Below are 19,467 nucleotides of genomic sequence, written 5' to 3'. Positions count from 1 at the left end.
ACCAGGGATCAAACTCACGTCCCCTGCATTGTAAGGCGGATGCTTAACAACTGGACCACCAGGGAAGTCCCCCGTCTGGGACTTTCAGTATCACTTGTGGTAGACAAAATAATAGCTTTCTAACGATATCCGTGTCCTAATCCCCAGAACCTGTGAATATGTTTCCTTACATACCAAAAGAGTCTTTGCAGGTGTGATTGAATTAAGGATTCTGGGATGGGAAGATTATCTTGAACTATCTGAGTGGATCCAATGTAATAAATTATAAGGGTCTTTTTAAGTAAAAGAGGCAGGCAGGAGAGTCAGAGAAGGAGATGTGACAAGGGAAGCAGATGCCAGAAAGAGCATAAGGCAAGGAATGTGGGTAGCCTCTAGAAAATGGAAAAGGCAAGGAAGCAGATTCTCCCCTGCAGCCTAAGGAAGACAAAACTACTGATACCTTTGTTTTTTTTAATTGAGAAATAATTGACATATAACATTATATTAGGTTCAGGTGTACAACACAAGGGTTTGACATATGTATATCTTATGAAATGATCACCACAATAAATCTAGTTAACATTGATCACCACACATAGTTATAAAATTTTTTTCTTGCGATGATATCTACACTGCTTCTTTGATTTTAGCCCCTCAAAACCCATTTCAGACTCCTAACCTCCAGAACTGGAAGATAATACAATTGTATTTTTAAGCCACTAAGTTTTATGTAACTTGTTACAGCAGCAGTAAGAAACTAATACACCATCTGGAGTATGGTGAATCTGTGTCCAGAATCATATATCTTATTGCCTATCTAATAGCTTCATGTGGCTATCTCATAGGCATCTCAAACCTAACATCACAAATTAAACCTTTATTTTTTAACTCCCCAAACCTGATCACTCCTTCAGCTTTTCTCATCTTGGTAAATGGCACCAATCACCCAACTACTAATGCCAGACATCTGGAAGTCAACCTTGTTTCCTTCGTTTTCTGTCATCGTCTCATACCCAATCTATAATGAAGTTGCAACAATTCTACTTCCAAACTAAATATCATATCGATCCACTTCAAATGAGTTTCACTGCCACCATTTTTTTTACAATTACTTTTATTTTATTCTCTTTAATATGGAATGTGTGCATATACTACAAAATACAAAAGATATAAGTAGGAATTCAGTGAAAAGTCTATCTCCTCCCAACCCTTCCAGATGCAATCAGTGGTACCAGGTTGTTTGTATGTGTATGTTTGTGTGTGTGTGTGTGTGTGTGTGTGTTATCTTTCAGAGGCTTTTTTTTTTTTTTCCACTGCTACCATTCTTGACTCTCACCCAATCCCTTCTCCACAGAACAGCCAAAGTGATATTTAAAAAAAGAAATCTCCTGGCACTTCCTTGCACGAAACCCCTTAATGTCTGTCCTTTTGTGGCTGATATGATCTTTTGGTGGCTCCAAGCTAGCTGCAGGGGAACTAACAGTTCACAACTATTCTGCAAATTAAAGCATCATTAACTGAAATACATCAAGTGCAAAAGTTTGATTGGACTTGAAGTTCACTTTATAGCAAGAACCGTCAGTGAATTGTTAGGCTGTTTAAATAGTTTCGCCTGCGATAAATTCTTTAATGGTTGTAAAAAAAATATTTTAATGTTCTGTATCACCAATTCAAAGCTTCTTGTCAATGGTGACTAGGAATTCGAAACGATCATTAGAAAGTCTTCATCAGGAGCTGTGTGAGGCCTTTCCCGACAGTTTCTTGGCCACCTCTGTGCTCCTCCCTGGAGCAGGAAGGCCTGGGTGTTCCCTGCAGGGGAGGCCGAGGCTGAGCTCATTATAAGGATCAGCTGGTCTCTGCCTTGCCTGGGTCATCATCAGCACTCCACTGAGCCCTCTAGCAGACACGGTTCTGGAGTGGCACAGCTTCACTCAGGACAGGGCTCTGGGTCGACCCCGAGACGACCGTATTGTTTTGGTCATGCCTATGAAATGACTGCGTGCCTGGAAGGCGTTAAGAAATTGCATCTCGGGCCCAAGGCCAAAACAATTGCCTCGTGCGGCGCTCGGCTTCCGAACTTTCGCGTGGCACGCAAACGAGCCCCTCAGGGGCGGGACACTGGCCGGCCGCCCGGGGCTGTGCCACGACCACGGAAGGCGCCACCCCGCCCCGGCCTCCTCGCACAGCCAATCGCAGAATTCGTCCCCGCTTACGTAAGGCACGTCGGCAGATTCGGGTGGGAACGCAGGGCGCGCGGGGTGTGCGGGGTTGGGGTCGAGGCGCGTCATCGCCCGCGGGGCCGAGTGGCGGAAGCCAAGGGGGCGGTCTCACGCCAGCCTGCTTTACGGCGTGGCGCTCAGCTCTTGTCCACGAGGCCCGGCGGCGGCAGCGGCAACGCGGGAGGAACGGCGGATCGGCGCCTGGTGAGAACCGCGCGCCCGCCGGGGACTCGGGGGAGGCGGACTCGGGGGAGGCGGGCTCGGGGAGCGCAGCCTCCGGGCCCGCACCCTGAGGCCTCAGCTCCCCGGCCAGAGGCTCCGCACCCGGCCCGAGGCTCCGCACCCGGCCCGGGCCTGGCTCTGTCTCCCGCGGGCCTGCACGCCAGGGCCGCTCTTTAGTTCCTATGTGGGCTCAGCCTTTGGCCCGTGGAGCAGACGGGTTGAGTGCGGGCTCCGGGCGAATAACCGGGAGTGGGGCGCGGGGTGTTAGAGGGAGGCCAGCTGCACTCCATCCCACCGGCTGTCCTGAAAGATAGCAAGCATCCAGTCACGGAGGTGTGCAGGAGAGGGCGGAGAGCTCCGTGACGGACAAGTGGCCCCGGGGTGTAAAGGGTTGGACTGAAAGATCATCTTGAGGGTCTGCGCCCCACCCTGACTGTATTCTGAGTCTGGGCTTTCTTGGAAGCTTGATATGCGTTTATTTTCCCTCCAAGCCGGAGCACACTTGTAAAAAAGCACGAAAAAGTTTTTTTTTTTTTTTGGAATTCTAATGGAGAAGAGGGGTGGGGTACAGCTTGGCATTTAGAGATAACTGGTTAACCCGGTTGTGGGAGCTCAGGAAGAAGTCACACCAGAGTATAGCTCAGGATAGAGTTGTGAATTTCAGACCCTCCTGATTCCTGTGTCATCCCGTCTGCACTGAGGGAAGAGAGTGATACATCATATGTTCCCTTCATTTCCATGGTGCCTGGCAGGACCAGGCATAAGGAAGGTTCTCACTCATGGGTGTTTATGAAATGAACAGACACAGGCAAACACTGGATATGGGCACTATCTTGAATGCTGATTTGGTGTTTGGTTCTGGTAATTGTTAACTGTGATTTGGGGCAAGTAAATTGGTTTTCACTGTACCTCATTGTGCCCATTTGTGAAATGGGGCTAATAAGATAGGGCTGTGAGGATGAAGTGAGTTAATGCTTGTGAAGCTCTTAACACAGTGCCTGGCAATTGTTTACTTTGATGGTTTCCTCTGCTCAGAGACTGCTTGAGCCAAGTGTTTGTCTTTTTCTATAGTTGAGTGGGACAACAGTATTTATTTTTCTGGACGGGGTCACTCACCTTTTGTCAGTATTAATAATGGTCAGTCTTGAGTTGAGAGAATGCAGGTTCTCAGAGATTGCCAGTGAGATCAAGGTGAAGTTGTATTTTTCGGGTATTTTTCTGGTTTTAGTGGCTCTGGTTACTAACTATTAGGGAATTGAGTGAAATGGATGTAAATATCCAATCCATCTGCTTTCTGAGCTTTAGGCTTTAAGGACTGTGGACAGTGCAGCTTCAGTGTCCATTTAAAAGATTTCTTGTTTTTAATAAAATATTTCAAATATGCTGAAAAGGGGGCTTCCCTGGTGGCACAGTGGTTGAGAGTCCGCCTGCCGTTGCAGGGGACCACGGGTTCATGCCCCGGTCCAAGAAGATCCCACATGCCGCAGAGCGGCTGGGCCCGTGAGCCATGGCTGCTGAGCCTGCGCGTCCGGAGCCTGTGCTCCGCAACGGGAGAGGCCACAACAGTGAGAGGCCCGCGTACCGCAAAAAAAAAAAAAAAAAAAAAAAAAAAAATGCCGAAAAGGACAGAACAATACGACACTCTACCAATCATCAAGATTGAAGACATATTAACATGTTACCATGTTAGTTTCAGACCTCTACTTATGTTATTTTAAAAATGTTTACATAGACAACAAAAACCCTTTAGGCCCTCTTTTCCTTTCCCTTCCCTCCTCCTTCAGACGTAACTACTTTCCTTAGTTGCTGTGTAATTTTATTACAGATCAATAAACAACATACAGTAATGTTTTACATATTTTAAAAAATGGCCCTTTTTTATCTAACTTTTTAGAATTTTCTGTTTTCCTCTAATGTTATGTTTTTGAGGTTTATCAGTATTGACACATTTAGACATAGTCCATTTGTTTTCATTGCTGCCTAGGATTCCAGTGTGTAAAGAAGCTAGTTTTATCTTGTTTTACATTGCACTTTATGCAACTTAAATCCTCCTATCATAGTTTAAGTCCATTATGTCACATTTATTCATTCCATACTGATCATGGAGACTTTGGTTACAGTTCTTAGTATAAAAGTAGATCCTTGGGGGGCTCCCCTGGTGGCGCAGTGGTTGAGAGTCCGCCTGCCAATGCAGGGGACACGGGTTCGTGCCCCGGTCCGGGAGGATCCCACATGCCGCGGAGCGGCTGGGCCCGTGAGCCATGGCCGCTGAGCCTGCGCGTCCCGAGCCTGTGCTCCGCAACGGGAGAGGCCACAGCGGTGAGAGGCCCGCGTACCGCAAAAAAAAAACAAAAATGGATCCTTGGGCATGACATTTTAATGGGTTTTTTTTTGTTTTTTGGGGGGGGATCTTCCCAGACCGGGGCACGAACGCGCGTCCCCTGCATCGGCAGGCGGACTCTCAACCACTGCGCCACCAGGGAAGCCCAGGCATGACATTTTATACAGAACAAATAATAATGTATACTAGGCGGAGAAAGAAAATTTGTTAATTTTGTTCCTGGTGCTTCTGTTTGGGAAAGTGAACTGGTAAAGATCTATTATGTGGCCAGGTGTCATGTACTAGATTGTAAGTTCCTAAAAATCAGAGGTGAGGTCTTTCTCAGCTCTCTCAGTTTTTGTTTTGTTTTGTTTTGTTTTTTGGCCATGCCACGTGGCATGTGGGATCTTGGTTCCCCAAGCAGGGATCAAACCCCCGCCCCCTGCATTGGAAGCGTGGAGTCTTAACCACTGGACTGCCAGGGAAGTCCCTCTCAGTTTTCTTTACAGTGCTCTGCACAGAGTCAGTTCTCAATAAGTGTTTGTGACATTGGTCATTTTTACTTCCAGGGCTCTCATAACCCTACATATATTTGAAAAGTTGATGGCCAGCAATTTTCAAAATTGCACTTTTAGGTTTGATATTTCTAATGCCTTTTAACTTTCCCATTTTACCACTTAATTCAGAAACATAATTAAGAGCAGTTAAAAAACAAGGTATGCAACAACAGTGTAGTATAAGTTACTAATTGCATGATACACACTCTATGTATTTATAAAATATATTTGTATTTATATGTGTGAAGAACTGTGTATTTATTTGTATACGCATAGTTTATCTGCAGAAGGATAGATAAGAAACTAGTAATTCTAAGCATTCAGGGAGAAGAACTACATGTCTGGGAACACAGATGAGAAGACGTTTTGCTCTATAGCCTCCTGTGCCTTTTCAGTTTTAAACCATGTGAATGTACTACCTAATAAAAAAAAAGTTAAATAAAATTTTTTTTTTTTCTTTTTGCTGTACGCGGGCCTCTCACTGTTGTGGCCTCTCCCGTTATGGAGCACAGGCTCCGGACGTGCAGGCCCAGTGGCCATGGCTCATGGGCCCAGCCGCTCCGTGGCACGTGGGATCCTCTCGGACTGGGGCACGAACGCGCGTCCCCTGCATCGGCAGGCGGACTCTCAACCACTGCACCCCCAGGGAAGCCCAAGCATTCTCCTCTTAACAAAGGATTTTTACCATTATTATTTTTTTTCCTAAGATTTAACTTTATTCCTTAAAAAAGTTTTGGCCTTAGTAACATTGTTTTATTTTTCATAGTTTGTGTATATGGCTACCTTACTTTCAGTTTTGGTATAATAACCTTTGAGTTACTTGGTAAATACTAAACATTTTAGAATTGCCCAATGGAAAGTTTACTATTCTCTTAAAATAAATACAAATTTATCAACCATGAATGATTTGCTTTGCCTCACCCAGCAAATTAAATATCACCAACAATTTATTCAGATGACATTTAATGATGAGTGGGAAAAGATTTATGTACAAGAACACTTAGGACAACTGTTTTTGGAAAAATATTTTTGTCTCTTTGGTTAGGTAGTGCTTAGATCTCACAAATACAACTCACTTGACAGAATGCTCGCTTCACTATCTTACAAATGCTTTCCATTGGGTGGAATTAGCTCTTACTGGAGATTATAAATTCTGAATGGGCCTAATGATGGGCAATTTGTGTGATTATAGAAGTTCTAGCCTACGAGAGATGAGATATCAACAGCAGAAGGCTACTGACGAGATTTCCACTGAGTTTCAGAGTCTGCCCTGATTGAAAAGGCAGCTTCCCTTTTATTGGCATCCTTACTCAAGCTTCTCTGGATTCCTGATTGCAAATTCTAAATATTGATACACTTCCAGAGACATAAGCATTGAGATCAGTCCGTGAAGTGAAATTTTACATTGATATAAGGAAGTTTTAAAAGCTCCTTGAAACATAGCTCTTATCCCTTGCCCCTGGTTTTTACTTTTTGAAAGGAGGGTATAGAATTGTGGGGGGATGGGTGGGCAAAGGAGTTGAGCAATAGTATATGTGTATATTATGGGACCACAGTGCTCAGAGGGAGGCAGCCACGAAGAGGGGTGGAGTAAGGAGGAACTGAGGTTTACGCGAAGGCTTTCCAGAAGAGATGACACTTAGCCTGAGTTTTAAAGGATGAGGAAGAATCCAGGCAAGAGGGAAAGGAAGTTTTAGGTAGAGGAGCTTGCATCTACAAAGGCACAGAGATATGGAGACCCACTGGTTGAACTGCAGGCACTTTGGCATGGCTTTGGTTCAGAGTGAGGATAGTTGTAAGGGGACAAATGGTTGGAAGGATAAACTAGGTCCAGATCAGCAATTTGCAATTTATCCATAGGTGGTATATCCTGTTTAGCAATGTAATCAGATTTATAAACTTTGGAAAGATCACCCTGGAAGTTTTTGGGAGGCAGGGCAAGACTAGAGACAGGCAAACCACTTTGACAGCTGTTAGAATAGCTCTGACCTAAGATCAGGGATTGGACTAGGGGATGTTCTGGTGGGTGGGGATGGAGAGGAGATTGATTTGAAAGATATTCATTCCGGAGGTTGAACTGACAGGACTGAGGAGGTACAGGGTGAGGAGCAGAGAAGACAAGGAATGCAAGGCATTTGGATGAATGGAAGTTCATAACAGAGTTAGAGAATAAGGAAGGAGGAACAGATTTGGAAAAGAAAGTGAGTTCAGTTTGGGACAGTGACTTTGACGTGCCTATGGGACCGGAGATAGCTGGTAGGTATTTGGAGTTGTCAAGTGTGTAGGTACTGGCTATGGATGCTAATGAGGCCTTGAAGGTAGGGGTTTTTGTTTCATCTTACTCATCTTTTCCTTAGCACTAATCACAGTGCTTTGTATATAGTGTGTAGCATGAGGGTGAATAGCTCACATTGCTTATAGGATGTGATCTTGAATGTTGGGGAAGTAATTTCCTCTCTTAAGACTTGTGTTTTTCTCTTTCTGTAAGTGGGGGAGTTGAACTAGATCAGTGGTTCTCAACCAAACTTTCGCTCTAATCTTGTATGTTGGGATCAATTGTGAGGAATGGCAAGTAATTTTTAGTTAATAATAAAGAGCTGATGTTTGCTTGCCTTTTAAATGAGAGTTGATTTATATTAAACTGTTTTTAAATTGCATTCCAGCATGCTTTCTTAAGAGAAAAGGGTGGAGTCATAGTTGGTCTGCTGGAATTTCATAACTTGATATACCAGTGGGTGTGTCACACAGAAGCGGGGTGGAAAAGTTAAGAATCACTATACTAAATGGTGCTTAAGGACTTAAGACGGCAAAATTTTACGTTTATATCTAGGACCTATCATTCTGATTATAAAGAATTTTTATTTTTTGTGTCTATAATGTCTTTTAAATTTATTTTTTACTGAAGTATAGTTGAACTACAATGTTGTATTAATTACTGCTGTACAGCAAAGTGACTCATTTATACATATATATACATTCTTTTTCATATTCTTTTGCATTATGGTTTATCATAGGATATTAATTTTTATTTTTGCAACTTCAGGAACTCTATTTTAAGAACCTCTCAAAAAGAAAACAAGTCATGGAGAAGAAGGAGAATAACCGAAAGCTTCGGGTTTGTGTTGCTACTTGCAACCGTGCTGATTATTCTAAACTCGCCCCAATCATGTTTGGCATTAAAATGGAACCTGAGTTCTTTGAACTTGACGTGGTGGTACTTGGCTCTCACCTGATAGATGACTATGGGTAAGATGAAAGCATTTTCTTACGATATTCTTCATTGCAACACGATGTACCGGTGAGAACTTTGGTCTTGGAGCTGTATGGACCCGGCTTCAAATCCCAATTCTACCACTTAGTTTTTAGGTAGCCTTGGAGAAGTTGCCTAGCATCTCTGAGCCTCAGGTTCCTCAGTTATAAAATGGAGTGAAAACTTGTGTTGTAGGTTATTGTGAAGAATGGAGATAGTGACATAAAGTATCTATACAGGGATGCTGCCTGTTAGATGGTTGGTAAATTATAGCTATTATTATTATTACTTTTATTTGGTATTACATCCGGAAATGCCATTTATAAATATATGTTGTGTGACTATAATGTGATTCTATGTAATCTGTTTTGTGAGTTCTAATGCTAATCCTATATTAAAAATGCATATAAAGTAGTAGATATGGAACAAGATTTTAAAAATCTAATTGATCCACAAGATAAAGTAGAATTTTATAATACCGTTACCATTAATTCTTACTTTGGTGACATTAGGTTTGTTATTGATCACACTCTAAATATGAAAAACGAAACTTGGGAAATCTTTGAGGGAGCAGGTGTATAAACCAAAGGTGAACATTTTGTTACATGTAATAAAGTGGCATTTAGTACACCCTTGTGGCATGAAAACATTAATGCAGCCTCCAAAGTATTAAATATGAAAGAAGCTTGTGTTAAGGTAAAATTGTCTTTTTAAATGTCCTTTAACAATAAGATAATAACAGCAAAAACAAATAAAAACCTGCCCCCCAAAACCAGTTTAGCAATTTGCTCTAAGAAAATACTTTTAAAGACAAGAGAAGAAACTTATGGAGAGCTCAAAAGTTCACAGATTTTTAAAATGTGAAATGAATTCTGGCTGTCTAAGAAAATCCACTTGGGTTTTCTTACATTATTGAACAGAGATAGGACAAAGTAAAGGAGAAATTTTAGCTAGAGCCTGAGGGGAAAGTCTAAGTGTGTTCTTTTACTTCTGTGAGAAAAGTTTGGCAGAAGACTAGTCGGGGAGAGGCTTTCAAGGAGATTGTGGTAGGTTTCTTATCTGCCTACCACAGTAATTAAGCGGGGAAGGTAGTATTTGTCAGGTGAGACTGCTGAAATGGAAACTTGACTAGTACTTAATGGAAATGTATGTCTACAGTGCATTCTAGCACAAGAAATTGGTTGCTTCTGGGGAGAAGAACTGGATAACTGGTAAAACAGAAGTGAGAAGTAGCCTTTTCACTGTACAAGCTTTTGTATCTTGAGTTTTGTTTTATTTATCTATTTATTTGTTTATTTATGGCTGTGTTGGGTCTTCGTTGCTGCATGCGGGGCTTCTCTAGTTGCAGCGAGCAGGGGCTACTCTTTGTTGTGGTGTGCGGGCTTCTCATTGCGGTGGTTTCTCTTGTTCCGGAGCACGGGCTCTAGGCGCGCAGGCTTCAGTAGTTGTGGCACGCGAGCTCAGTAGTTGTGGCTCATGGGCTCTAGAGCACAGGCTCAGTAGTTGTGGTGCACGGGCTTAGTTGCTGTGGCATGTCCATTCTAAATGTCATAGTTTGCATCTACTAACCCCAAACTCCCAGTTCATCCCTCTCCCTCCCCCCCCACCCCCTAGGCAACCACAAATCTGTTCTCTATGTTTGTGAGTCTGTTTTTGTCTTGTAGATAGATTCATTTGTGCCATATTTAATTTAATTTAATTTAATTTATTTGGCCACACCATGCGGCTTGTGGGATCTTAGTTCCCCGACCAGAGATTGAACCTGGGCCGTGGCAGTGAAAGTGCCAAGTCCTAACCACTGGACCACCCGGGAGTTCCCTGAATTATCTACTTTTTCTTGATTCAGTTTTGGTGGGCTGTATGTTTCTAGAAAGTTGTCCATTTCTTCTAGGTGGTCAAATTTGTTGGCAAATAATTTTTCATAGTGTTCTCTTATGGTTTTTTGTATTTCTGTGGTATCATTTGAGATTTCTCCTTTTTCCTTTCTTATTTTGTTTATTTGGGTTCTCTCTCTTTTTTTCTTGGTGAGCCTGGCCAGAGGTTTGTCAATGTTGTTTACCCTTTCAAAGAACCAACTCTTGGTTGTATTGATTTTTTTCTATTTTTTAATCTCTATTTTATTTATTTCCTCTCTGATCTTTATTATTTCCTTCCTTCTGCTGACTTTAGGTTTTGTTTGTTCTTCTTTTTCTAATACTTTTAGGTGGTAGGTTAGGTTGTTTATTTGAGGTTTTTCTTGTTTTTTTGAAGAAGGCCTGTATTGCTATAAACTTCCCTCTAAGAACTGCTTTTGCTGCATCCCGTAGATTTTGTATGGTTGTGTATTCATTGTCATTTGTCTCACGGTATTTTTAAATTTCCGTTTTGATTTCCTTATTGACTCATTGGTTTTTTAGTAGCATGTTGTTTAGTCTCCATGTAATTGTTTTTTTCTCATTTCTTTTCCTGTGGTTGATTTCTAGTTTCATGCCTTTGTAGTCAGAGAAGATGCTTGAAGTAACTTCTATACTTTTAAATTTGTTGAGGTGAGTTGTTTTTTGTTTTTTTAAAATATTTATTTATTTATTTTTGACTGTGTTGGGTCTTTGCGGCCGCACCAAGGCTTTCTCCACTTGCAGTGAGCGGCGGCTACTCTTTGCTGTGGTGCGCGGGCTTCTCATTGCAGTGGCTTCTCTTGTTGTGGAGCACAGGCTCTAGGGGTGTGGGCTGCAGTAGCTGTGGCATGCGGGCTCAGTAGTTGTGGCTCATGGGCTCTAGAGTGCAGGCTCAGTAGCTGTGGCACATGGGCTTAGTTGCTCCACGGCATGTGGGAATCTTCCTGGACTAGGGCTTGAACCCGTGTCCCTTGCATTGACAGGCGGATTCTTAACCACTGCGCCACCAGGGAAGTCCCGAGGTGAGTTTTGTGCCCTAGTATGTGGTCAATCCTAGAGAGTGTTCCATGTGCACTTGAAAAGAATGTGTATTCTGGGTTTTTTGGATGTAAAAACTGTCCTGAAAATATCAGTTAAGTCAAACTTGTTCTATTGTATCATTTAGGATCTCTGTTGCCTTATTGATTTTCTGTGTAGAAGATCTGTGCATTGATGTGAGTGGGGTGTTAAAGGCTCCTACTATAGGGCTTCCCTGGTGGTGCAGTGGTTGAGAGTCCGCCTGTCGATGCAGGGGACACGGGTTCATGCCCCGGTCCGGGAAGATCCCACGTGCCGCGGAGTGGCTGGGCCCATGAGCCATGGCCGCTGAGCCTGCGTGTCTGGAGCCTGTGCTCCGCAACGGGAGGGGCCACAACAGTGAGAGGCCCACGTATCGCAAAAAAAAAACCCAAAAGTCTCCTACTATTATTGTATTCCCATCAATGTCTTCCTTTATGTCTGTTAATATTTGTTTTAAGTATTTGGGTGCTCCTATGTTAGGTACACATATGTTGACAAGTGTAAAATCCTCTTCTTGTATTGATCCTTTTATCATTATATAGTGTCCTTCTTTATCTTTCTTGATGGCCTTTGTTTTAAAGTCTGTTTTGTCTGATATGAGTATTGCAACTCCTGTTTTCTTGTCATTTCTGTTTGCATGAAACATCTTTTTCCATCCCCTCACTTTCAATCGATGTGTGTCCTTTGCCCTAAGGTGGGTCTCTTGTAGGCAGTGTATTGTTGGCCCTTGATTTTTAATCCAGTCTGCCACTCTGTGTCTTTCAATTGGAGCAGTCAGCCCATTGACATTTAAGGTAATTATTCATACATATGTATTTATTGCCATTTTAAACCTTGTTTTCCAGTTGATTCTATGTTTCTTCTTTGTTCCTTTCTTTTTCCTTTAATGGTTTGATGATTTCCTTTTCTTTTATGCTTGTGTTTTCTTCTTTTTGGTTTTGTGAATCTGTTTTATGTTTGTGATCTGTGGTTGCCCTGTTTTTCAAGTATGTTAACCCCTTCCTATATTTGCTTGCTTTAGACTGATAGTCATATAGGATCAGACACATTCTTAAAAAAAAAAAGCAATCTACATTTTCTTACTCTCCTTCCCCACATTTTGTGATTTTGATTTCCTTTTTTACAACTTCACGTTTATCCTTTTGCCGTTCCTTGTGTTTATCGTCACTTTCACAAATAGGCTTTTTAAAAAAAATCTGTATATTGGCTTAAGTGATTTACTTTCCTACTGTGATTTCCTCCTTCCTATATCTTCTTGCTTCTTTTCTATTTAGAGAAGACCTTTCAATATTCCTTTTAGGATAGGTTTAGTATTGCTGTATTCTTTTAGTTTTTGCTTGTCTGAGAAATTCTTTATTTCTTCTCCCAAATGATAATCTTGCTGGGTAGAGTATTCTAGGTTGCAGATTTTTCCCTTTCAAGACTTTGAATGTACTTTGCCACTCCCTACTGGCCTGCAGTGTTTCTGTAGATAAACTAGCTGATAGCTTTATGAGGGTTCCCTTGTAATTAACTCTTTGTTTTTCTCTTGCTGCCTTTAGAATCCTCTCTCTAACTTTTGCCATTTTGTTTTGTTTTGTTTTGTTTTTTGTTTTGCGGTACGGGCCTCTCACTGTTGTGGCCTCTCCCGTCGTGGAGCACAGGTTCCGGACGCACAGGCTCAGCGGCCATGGCTCACGGGCCCAGCCACTCCGCGGCATGTGGGATCCTCCCGGACCAGGGCACGAACCCGTGTCCCCTGCATCGGCAGGCGGACTCTCAACCACTGCGCCACCAGGGAAGCCCCAACTTTTGCCATTTTTATTATGATATGTCTTGGTGTAGCTCTGTTTGGGTTCATCTTGTTTGGGACCCTCTGTGCTTCCTATATCTGGATATCTGTTTCCTTCTTTAGGTTTGGGAAGTTTTCAGCCATAATTTCTTCAAATACATTTTCAATCCCCTTTTCTCTTTCTTCTTCTTCTGGAATTCCTATTATACATAGATTGGCATGCTGTATATTATCCCATAGGTCTCTTATATTGCTTTCTTCGTTTTTTTGTTGTTGTTGGCTTTCTGTCTGCTGTTTTGATTGGGTAATTTCCATTATTCTATCTTCCAAATCACTTACTCTTTCTTCTGCATTATTCATCCTGCTATTCTTTGCTTTTAGCTTAGCTTTCATCTCGGCAAATGAACTTTCTAATTTTTCTGGGCTCCACCTTATAGTTTTTAGTTCCTTTTTACAGTACTCTGCATTTCTGTGATAGCCTTTCTTAATTCCTTCAGTATTTTCATTACCTCCTTTTTGAACTTGGTGTCTGTTAGACTGAAGAGGTCTGTTTCATTGTTTGTTCTTTCAGGGGAATACTCTTGGTCTTTTAACTGGGAGTGCTTTCTCTCCTTCTTCATTTTGCTTATATTTCTTTTACTCTGTGAGTTTAGGTGGAAAATTATCTACCCTGGTCTTGGAGGGCTATTTATATGTGGCAGCGTCCCTGCATAGCTTGTGTGGATTTAATTTTTTTTGGTGTGAGGGCTGTTTTTAGTTTGGATGCTTGCCATCTCTTTCTTCAGCATGTGCTCACTGTTATCCCCTTGATAGGGGGTGTGCAGGTGTACGGCCCGTGTGCGCTCCTGGGAAGGTGGGGGCAGCGGGTGGCACCTGGTCGAGGGATTCTTGGCAGCAGTGGCAGCAGGCCACGCACGCTCCCAGGAAGGTGGGGGCAGTGACCAGCGCCTGCTCACAGGACCCTCAGCGGCAGCAGCGGTCTGTGCCTGCTTCTAGAGTCCGAGATGGTAGTGGAGGCTCTCGCCTACCCCTGGGGCTCATGTAGGCAGTGCCCTGCTGCTGGCTAGTGTGTGAGCAGAGAAAGAAGCTCCTATGGTGGTCCCGCCCGTCTCCTTGTGTGCCACCCAGCAATGGCACCCTGCCTCTCTGGCGGGCCCAGGCCTTCTCCCATACGACACCCTAGTCCCCTCAGGCTGTCTCCACGCAGCCAACCCCAGTCCTCTCCCCGGGGAGTGACCTCTGAATCCTGAGCCTCAGATCCCAGCCCCCACCTGGCCCAGCAGACCAGCGTCTCAGGCTGGGGAGTGTCGGGCAGCAGCACTGACATTTGGTGCAGGTCTCTCTCCCTTCTACCCTCCACAGGCCGGTTGCTGCGCTCTCTTCTGAGGCTCTGAAGTTCCCCCTCCCATCCCGGCTGATCTCCCCACCAGTGAGGGGACTTCCCAGTGTGTGGAAACCTTTCCTTTTTTTACTGGTCCTTCCCAGCGGCGCAGGTCCCATCCTGATTCCTTTCTCTCTTTATTTTTCTTTTTTCTTTTGTCCTCCCCAATTACATGATTTTCTTGCCCTTTTGGAAGTCTGAGGTCTTCTGCCAGCATTCAGTAGATGTTTTGTGAGAATCGTTCCACATGTAGATATATTTTGATTTAAACATTTTGATATGTATTTTCTGTAATATCTTCCATAAGATGTTACGGAAAAACCCAAATGAACTTTTTGGCCAATCCCATATTTGTGGAGAAGGTGAACTCCACATCCTACTCCTCCAGTTTGATCCGATCTCAGCACATTTTTTTAAGAGGCTAGGGATGTTTCTAAACATCCTACAGTTCATGGGTCAGCCCTCCACGACAAAGAATCTGTCTGGCCTAAAATGTCAATACTGCTGACATTGAGAGACCTTGCTCTATGGTATTTCCCCCACAGAAACATGAAGAAAATGATGGGAACAATGTTGTATTTTGGTCTGAAAGGTTGGCTTAATCATTAGCTAAGTGACTTGCTCTCCTAGTAAGGTTAATGTCAAATAGGTGGGATTCAAATTCATGCTTAGCAAAATTGCACATGACTTCATGACTCCATGACTTGGTATTTCAGGAATGCTTGAGAATTTTAAAGTCATGCATGCAAAAATCTGCTGTACTTTCTTTTCTGTGTGTGTAAGTAAATAACCTTCTTTCTCTCTCTTCTTTCTCTCTCTCAACACACAGTATTTAACACAGATAGAGTGCCCTGCACTGTGTGCTCAACTTGTGCTCATTGCATTGTGAAGACTTTCCCAGACCAACTAGTTTCTCATTTAGAGAGGGTTAAAAATGACTGTCGTAGACTCAGAAGGATTAATATTCTAATAACTAAAGGAAGTTGTGCTGGATAGAAAGTGAAAATAAAAACAAATTAAGGTGAAAAACTTAGAATAAGACTGTCAAACATGCTAATTAATTGTGGAGGTGGGAGTATCTTCTCTGGAGGAATTGAGTAATTTTTAAGTCTAGTTGACTCTAACAGAATAAGTATCTTCAGCACAATTATGCATAACTTTGGTATCTCAAGACAGCAGATAGTTGGCACTCTTTATGCAGCTGTCTGAGCATTTTTCTGCAGGAAGAGACATGGTAGGGGGACCATCCCAAATGTAAAAGCTGAGGAGAAAACTTAAATCCCTCAAGGATCAGATTCCTTCTGCTATTGGAGAGGTGAAGTTTGAGAACTGCTAATCATATTTCTTTATACTTTTAATATGCAACAGCACAAAGAAAAATAATCAGAAAACAACAACCGATAGATCATTCAACTGATTTTCATCTAAGAATGATGCTTCCAAATTAGAGACAAGGTTATTTAAGAGGAGGAGGAGAGATACTATCAGTAAAGATTAATGAGAAGATTGGTTGTGGTGGTGTGGGTACCATGACAGCCCCTACTGCTGTGAAGAGGTTCAGTTTGGGGACTTAAGACAAATGCACTGGATCAAGTCTAATTTCATTTAGAGATTATATCGGTGGCCTAGTTTTGTTACAGTCCCATAGTTTTTGAAAATGTTCAAGTTTGGCAGCAGTTCAGACTAAATACTTAAAACATGTTTGTTTAATACATGTTTAATACAGAACTTAGTTTAAAAATAAACTCAATATTTCAGTTTAATTCAGGGCTTAGCAAATTCTTCAAGTATATTTGGTGTTATGGGACATAGTGTTTTGTTTTTTGAGATGCTATTTCAAGGGAATTCTGATTCTGGTTCCTGATTCAAACAGTTAGGTATGAACATTCTGTAGGCGGGACAGTCTCAGAATTAAAGCTATGTTGCAATCTTAGAAGAAATACTGGCCAGAGGTTTCCAAATTTGGTAAAAAAACAAACGAAAAAACATCGATGTACAGATCCAGAAAGGTCAACAACCCCTAACAGATAAATACTAAGAAAACTACCTGTAGACAAAATCATAGTCAATTTGCTGAAAACAAGAAAATCTTGAAAGCAACAAGACAAAAATTACATTTCTTACAGGGGAACAATGATATGAATGATAACTAACTAACTCACTGTCTGACAGTGGAGGCCAGAAGACAGTGGAGCATCTTTAATGTGCTCAAAGGGGGAAAAATAACTCCTGTTAACCCAGAATTTTTTATCTGTGAAAATATCTTTCAAAAATAAAGTTGAAGAGAAAAGCTAAGCAAATTATCACCATCAGGTATATACTACAAAAAAATGCTACGGCAGATTCTTCAAACTGAAGAGAAATGATACCTGTTGGGAACTTAGATCTACAGAAAGGAGTGACTAGAAATGGTAAAGTACATGCATATATATAAAAGAAAGAATGTCTTTAAAAAATAGACCTAATTTTTTAGAACAGTTTTAGCTCTAACAGCAAAATTGAGCAGAAGGTACAGAAGTTTCCTGTATACCTCTCTTCCCCTATACATGCATAGCATCCCCATTATCAACATCCCCTACCACACTTCAGTGGTACGTTTTTTACAATTGATGAACTTCCACTGACACACTGTTATCACCCAAAGTCCATAGTTTACATTAGGATTCAGCTTGGTGGTGTAAGTTCTCTGGGTTTGGACAAATGTATAATGGCATGTATCTACCATTATAGTATCACACAGAGTCATTTCACTGCCCCCCAAGTCTTCTCCTCTACCTATTCATCCCTTCCCCCCAACAGTCTCCTGGCAATCAGTGATGTTTTCACCATTTCCATAGATTTTTGCCTTTTCCAGAATGTCATATAGTTGGAATCACATATTATGTAGCCTCTTCAGATTTGCTTCTTTCATTTAGTAATACGCATTGAAGTTTCCTTCATGTATTTTCATAGCTTGATAGTCATTTCTTTTTTCACTGAATGATATTCCATTGTGTGGATGTATGATAGTTTATTTCTCCATTCCCTTACTGAAGGATATTTTGGTTGCTTCCAAGTTTTGGCAATTATGAATAAAGCTGCTATAAACATTCATTTTGCAGATTTTTGTGTGACATAAGTTTTCCGCTCGTTTAGGTAAACGAAGGAGCATGATTGCTAGATCGTATGGTAAGAGCGTGTTTACTTTTGCAATAAACTGCCAAACTGTCTTCCAAAGTGGCTGTATCATTTTGTATTCCCCGCAACAGTGAATGAGAGTTCCTGTTGCTCCACATCCTTGCCAGCATTTAGTGTTGTCAGTGTTCTGGATTTTGGCCATTCTAATAGGTGTGTAGCAGTATCTCGTTTTAATTTGCATTTCCTTGATGACATATAATGTGGAGTATCTTTTCATATGCTTATTTGCTATCCTTATATCATCTTTGGTGAGGTGTATGTTAAGGTCTTAGGCCATTTTTATTTATTTTTAAGTAAATTTATTTTTTTTCATTTTTGGCTGTGTTGGGTCTTCTTCGCTGTGCGCGGGCTTTCTCTAGTTGCGGCGAGCGGGAGCTACTCTTCATTGTGGTGCGCGGGCTTCTCATAGCAGTGGCTTCTCTTGTTACAGAGCATGGGCTCTAGTATGGGCTTCAGTAGTTGTGGCACTCAGGCTCAGTAGTTGTGGCGCGCAGGCTCTAGAGCGCAGGCTCAGTAGTTGTGGCGCACAGGCTTCATTGCTCCGCAGCACATGGGATCTCCCCGGACCAGGGCTCGAACCCATGTCCCCTGCATTGGCAGGCGGATTCTTTTTTTTAAAGTGAAATGTGATTTATTTCAATGTTTTTTTAAATTTATTTTTTAATTTTTGGCTGTGTTGGGTCTTCGTTTCTGTGTGAGGGCTTTCTCTAGTTGTGGTGAGCGGGGGCCAGTCTTCATTGCGGTGCGTGGGCCTCTCACTATCGTGGCCACTTTTGTTGCGGAGCACAGGCTCCAGACGCGCAGGCTCAGTAGTTGTGGCTCACGAGCCTAGTTGCTCTGTGGCATGTGGGATCTTCCCAGACCGGGGCTCGAACCCATGTCCCCTGCATTGCCAGGCAGATTCTCAACCACTGCGCCACCAGGGAAGCCCGGCAGGCGGATTCTTAACCGCTGTGCCACCGGGGAAGCCCTTTAGCCCATTTTTATTTTTATTTTTATTTATTTATTTATTTTTGCAATACGCGGGCCTCTCCCTGCTGTGGCCTCTCCCGTTGCGGAGCACAGGCTCCGGACGTGCAGGCTCAGTGGCCCTGGCTCATGGGCCCAGCCACTCCGCGGCATGTGGGATCTTCCTGGACCGGAGCACGAACCCGCGTCCCCTGCAACAGCAGGCGGACTCTTAACCACTGTGCCACCAGGGAAGCCCCTTTAGCCCATTTTTAAATCGGGTTTTTTATTGTTGAGTTTTAAGCTTAGGGGTCAAACAAGAAATCCTAAGGGAAATTAGAAAATGTTTTGAATTGGATAATAAATATTGCAGTATATCAGACTTCCCTGGTGGTGCAGTGGTTAAGAATCCACCTGCCAATGCAGGGGACATGGGTTCGAGCCCTGGTCGGGGAAGATCCCATGTGCCACAGAGCAACTAAGCCTGTGTGTCACAACTACTGATCCTGCGCTCTAGAGCCCATGAGCCACAACTACTGAAGTCCGTGCACTGAGAGCCCATGCTCCGCGACAAGAGAAGCCACTGCAGTGAGAAGCCTGCGCACTGCAATGAAGAGTAGCCCCTGCTCACTGCAACTAGAGAAAGCCCGTGCACAGCAACGAAGACCCAATGCAGTCAAAAATAAATAAATAAATTTAAATTAAAAACA

General features: G+C 42.6%; 1 protein-coding gene across 4 annotated transcripts in view; it reads left to right on the top strand.

Annotated features, from left to right (window-relative positions):
• Positions 1–2,097: 2,097 nt before the first annotated feature.
• GNE (glucosamine (UDP-N-acetyl)-2-epimerase/N-acetylmannosamine kinase) overlaps positions 2,098–19,467 on the top strand; it is a 38,807-nt gene continuing 21,437 nt past the window's right edge. The window contains exons 1-2 of one of the 4 annotated variants that reach the window (XM_079926394.1): positions 2,098–2,192; positions 8,341–8,543. In XM_079926394.1, coding sequence (XP_079782520.1) covers positions 8,380–8,543 — 164 coding nt within the window. In that variant the 5' untranslated portion in view covers positions 2,098–2,192; positions 8,341–8,379. Of the gene's footprint in view, positions 2,193–2,242; positions 2,403–8,340; positions 8,544–19,467 lie in introns of those variants that run through there. The other 3 variants (XM_079926397.1, XM_079926396.1, XM_079926395.1) reach the window with 3 other exon arrangements.

Source organism: Stenella coeruleoalba, assembly GCF_951394435.1.
Source record: "Stenella coeruleoalba genome assembly, chromosome: 7".
Taxonomy (NCBI): domain Eukaryota; kingdom Metazoa; phylum Chordata; class Mammalia; order Artiodactyla; family Delphinidae; genus Stenella; species Stenella coeruleoalba.
Note: the sequence above shows the minus strand (reverse complement) of the source record. Positions and strands in the feature narration are given on the sequence as shown.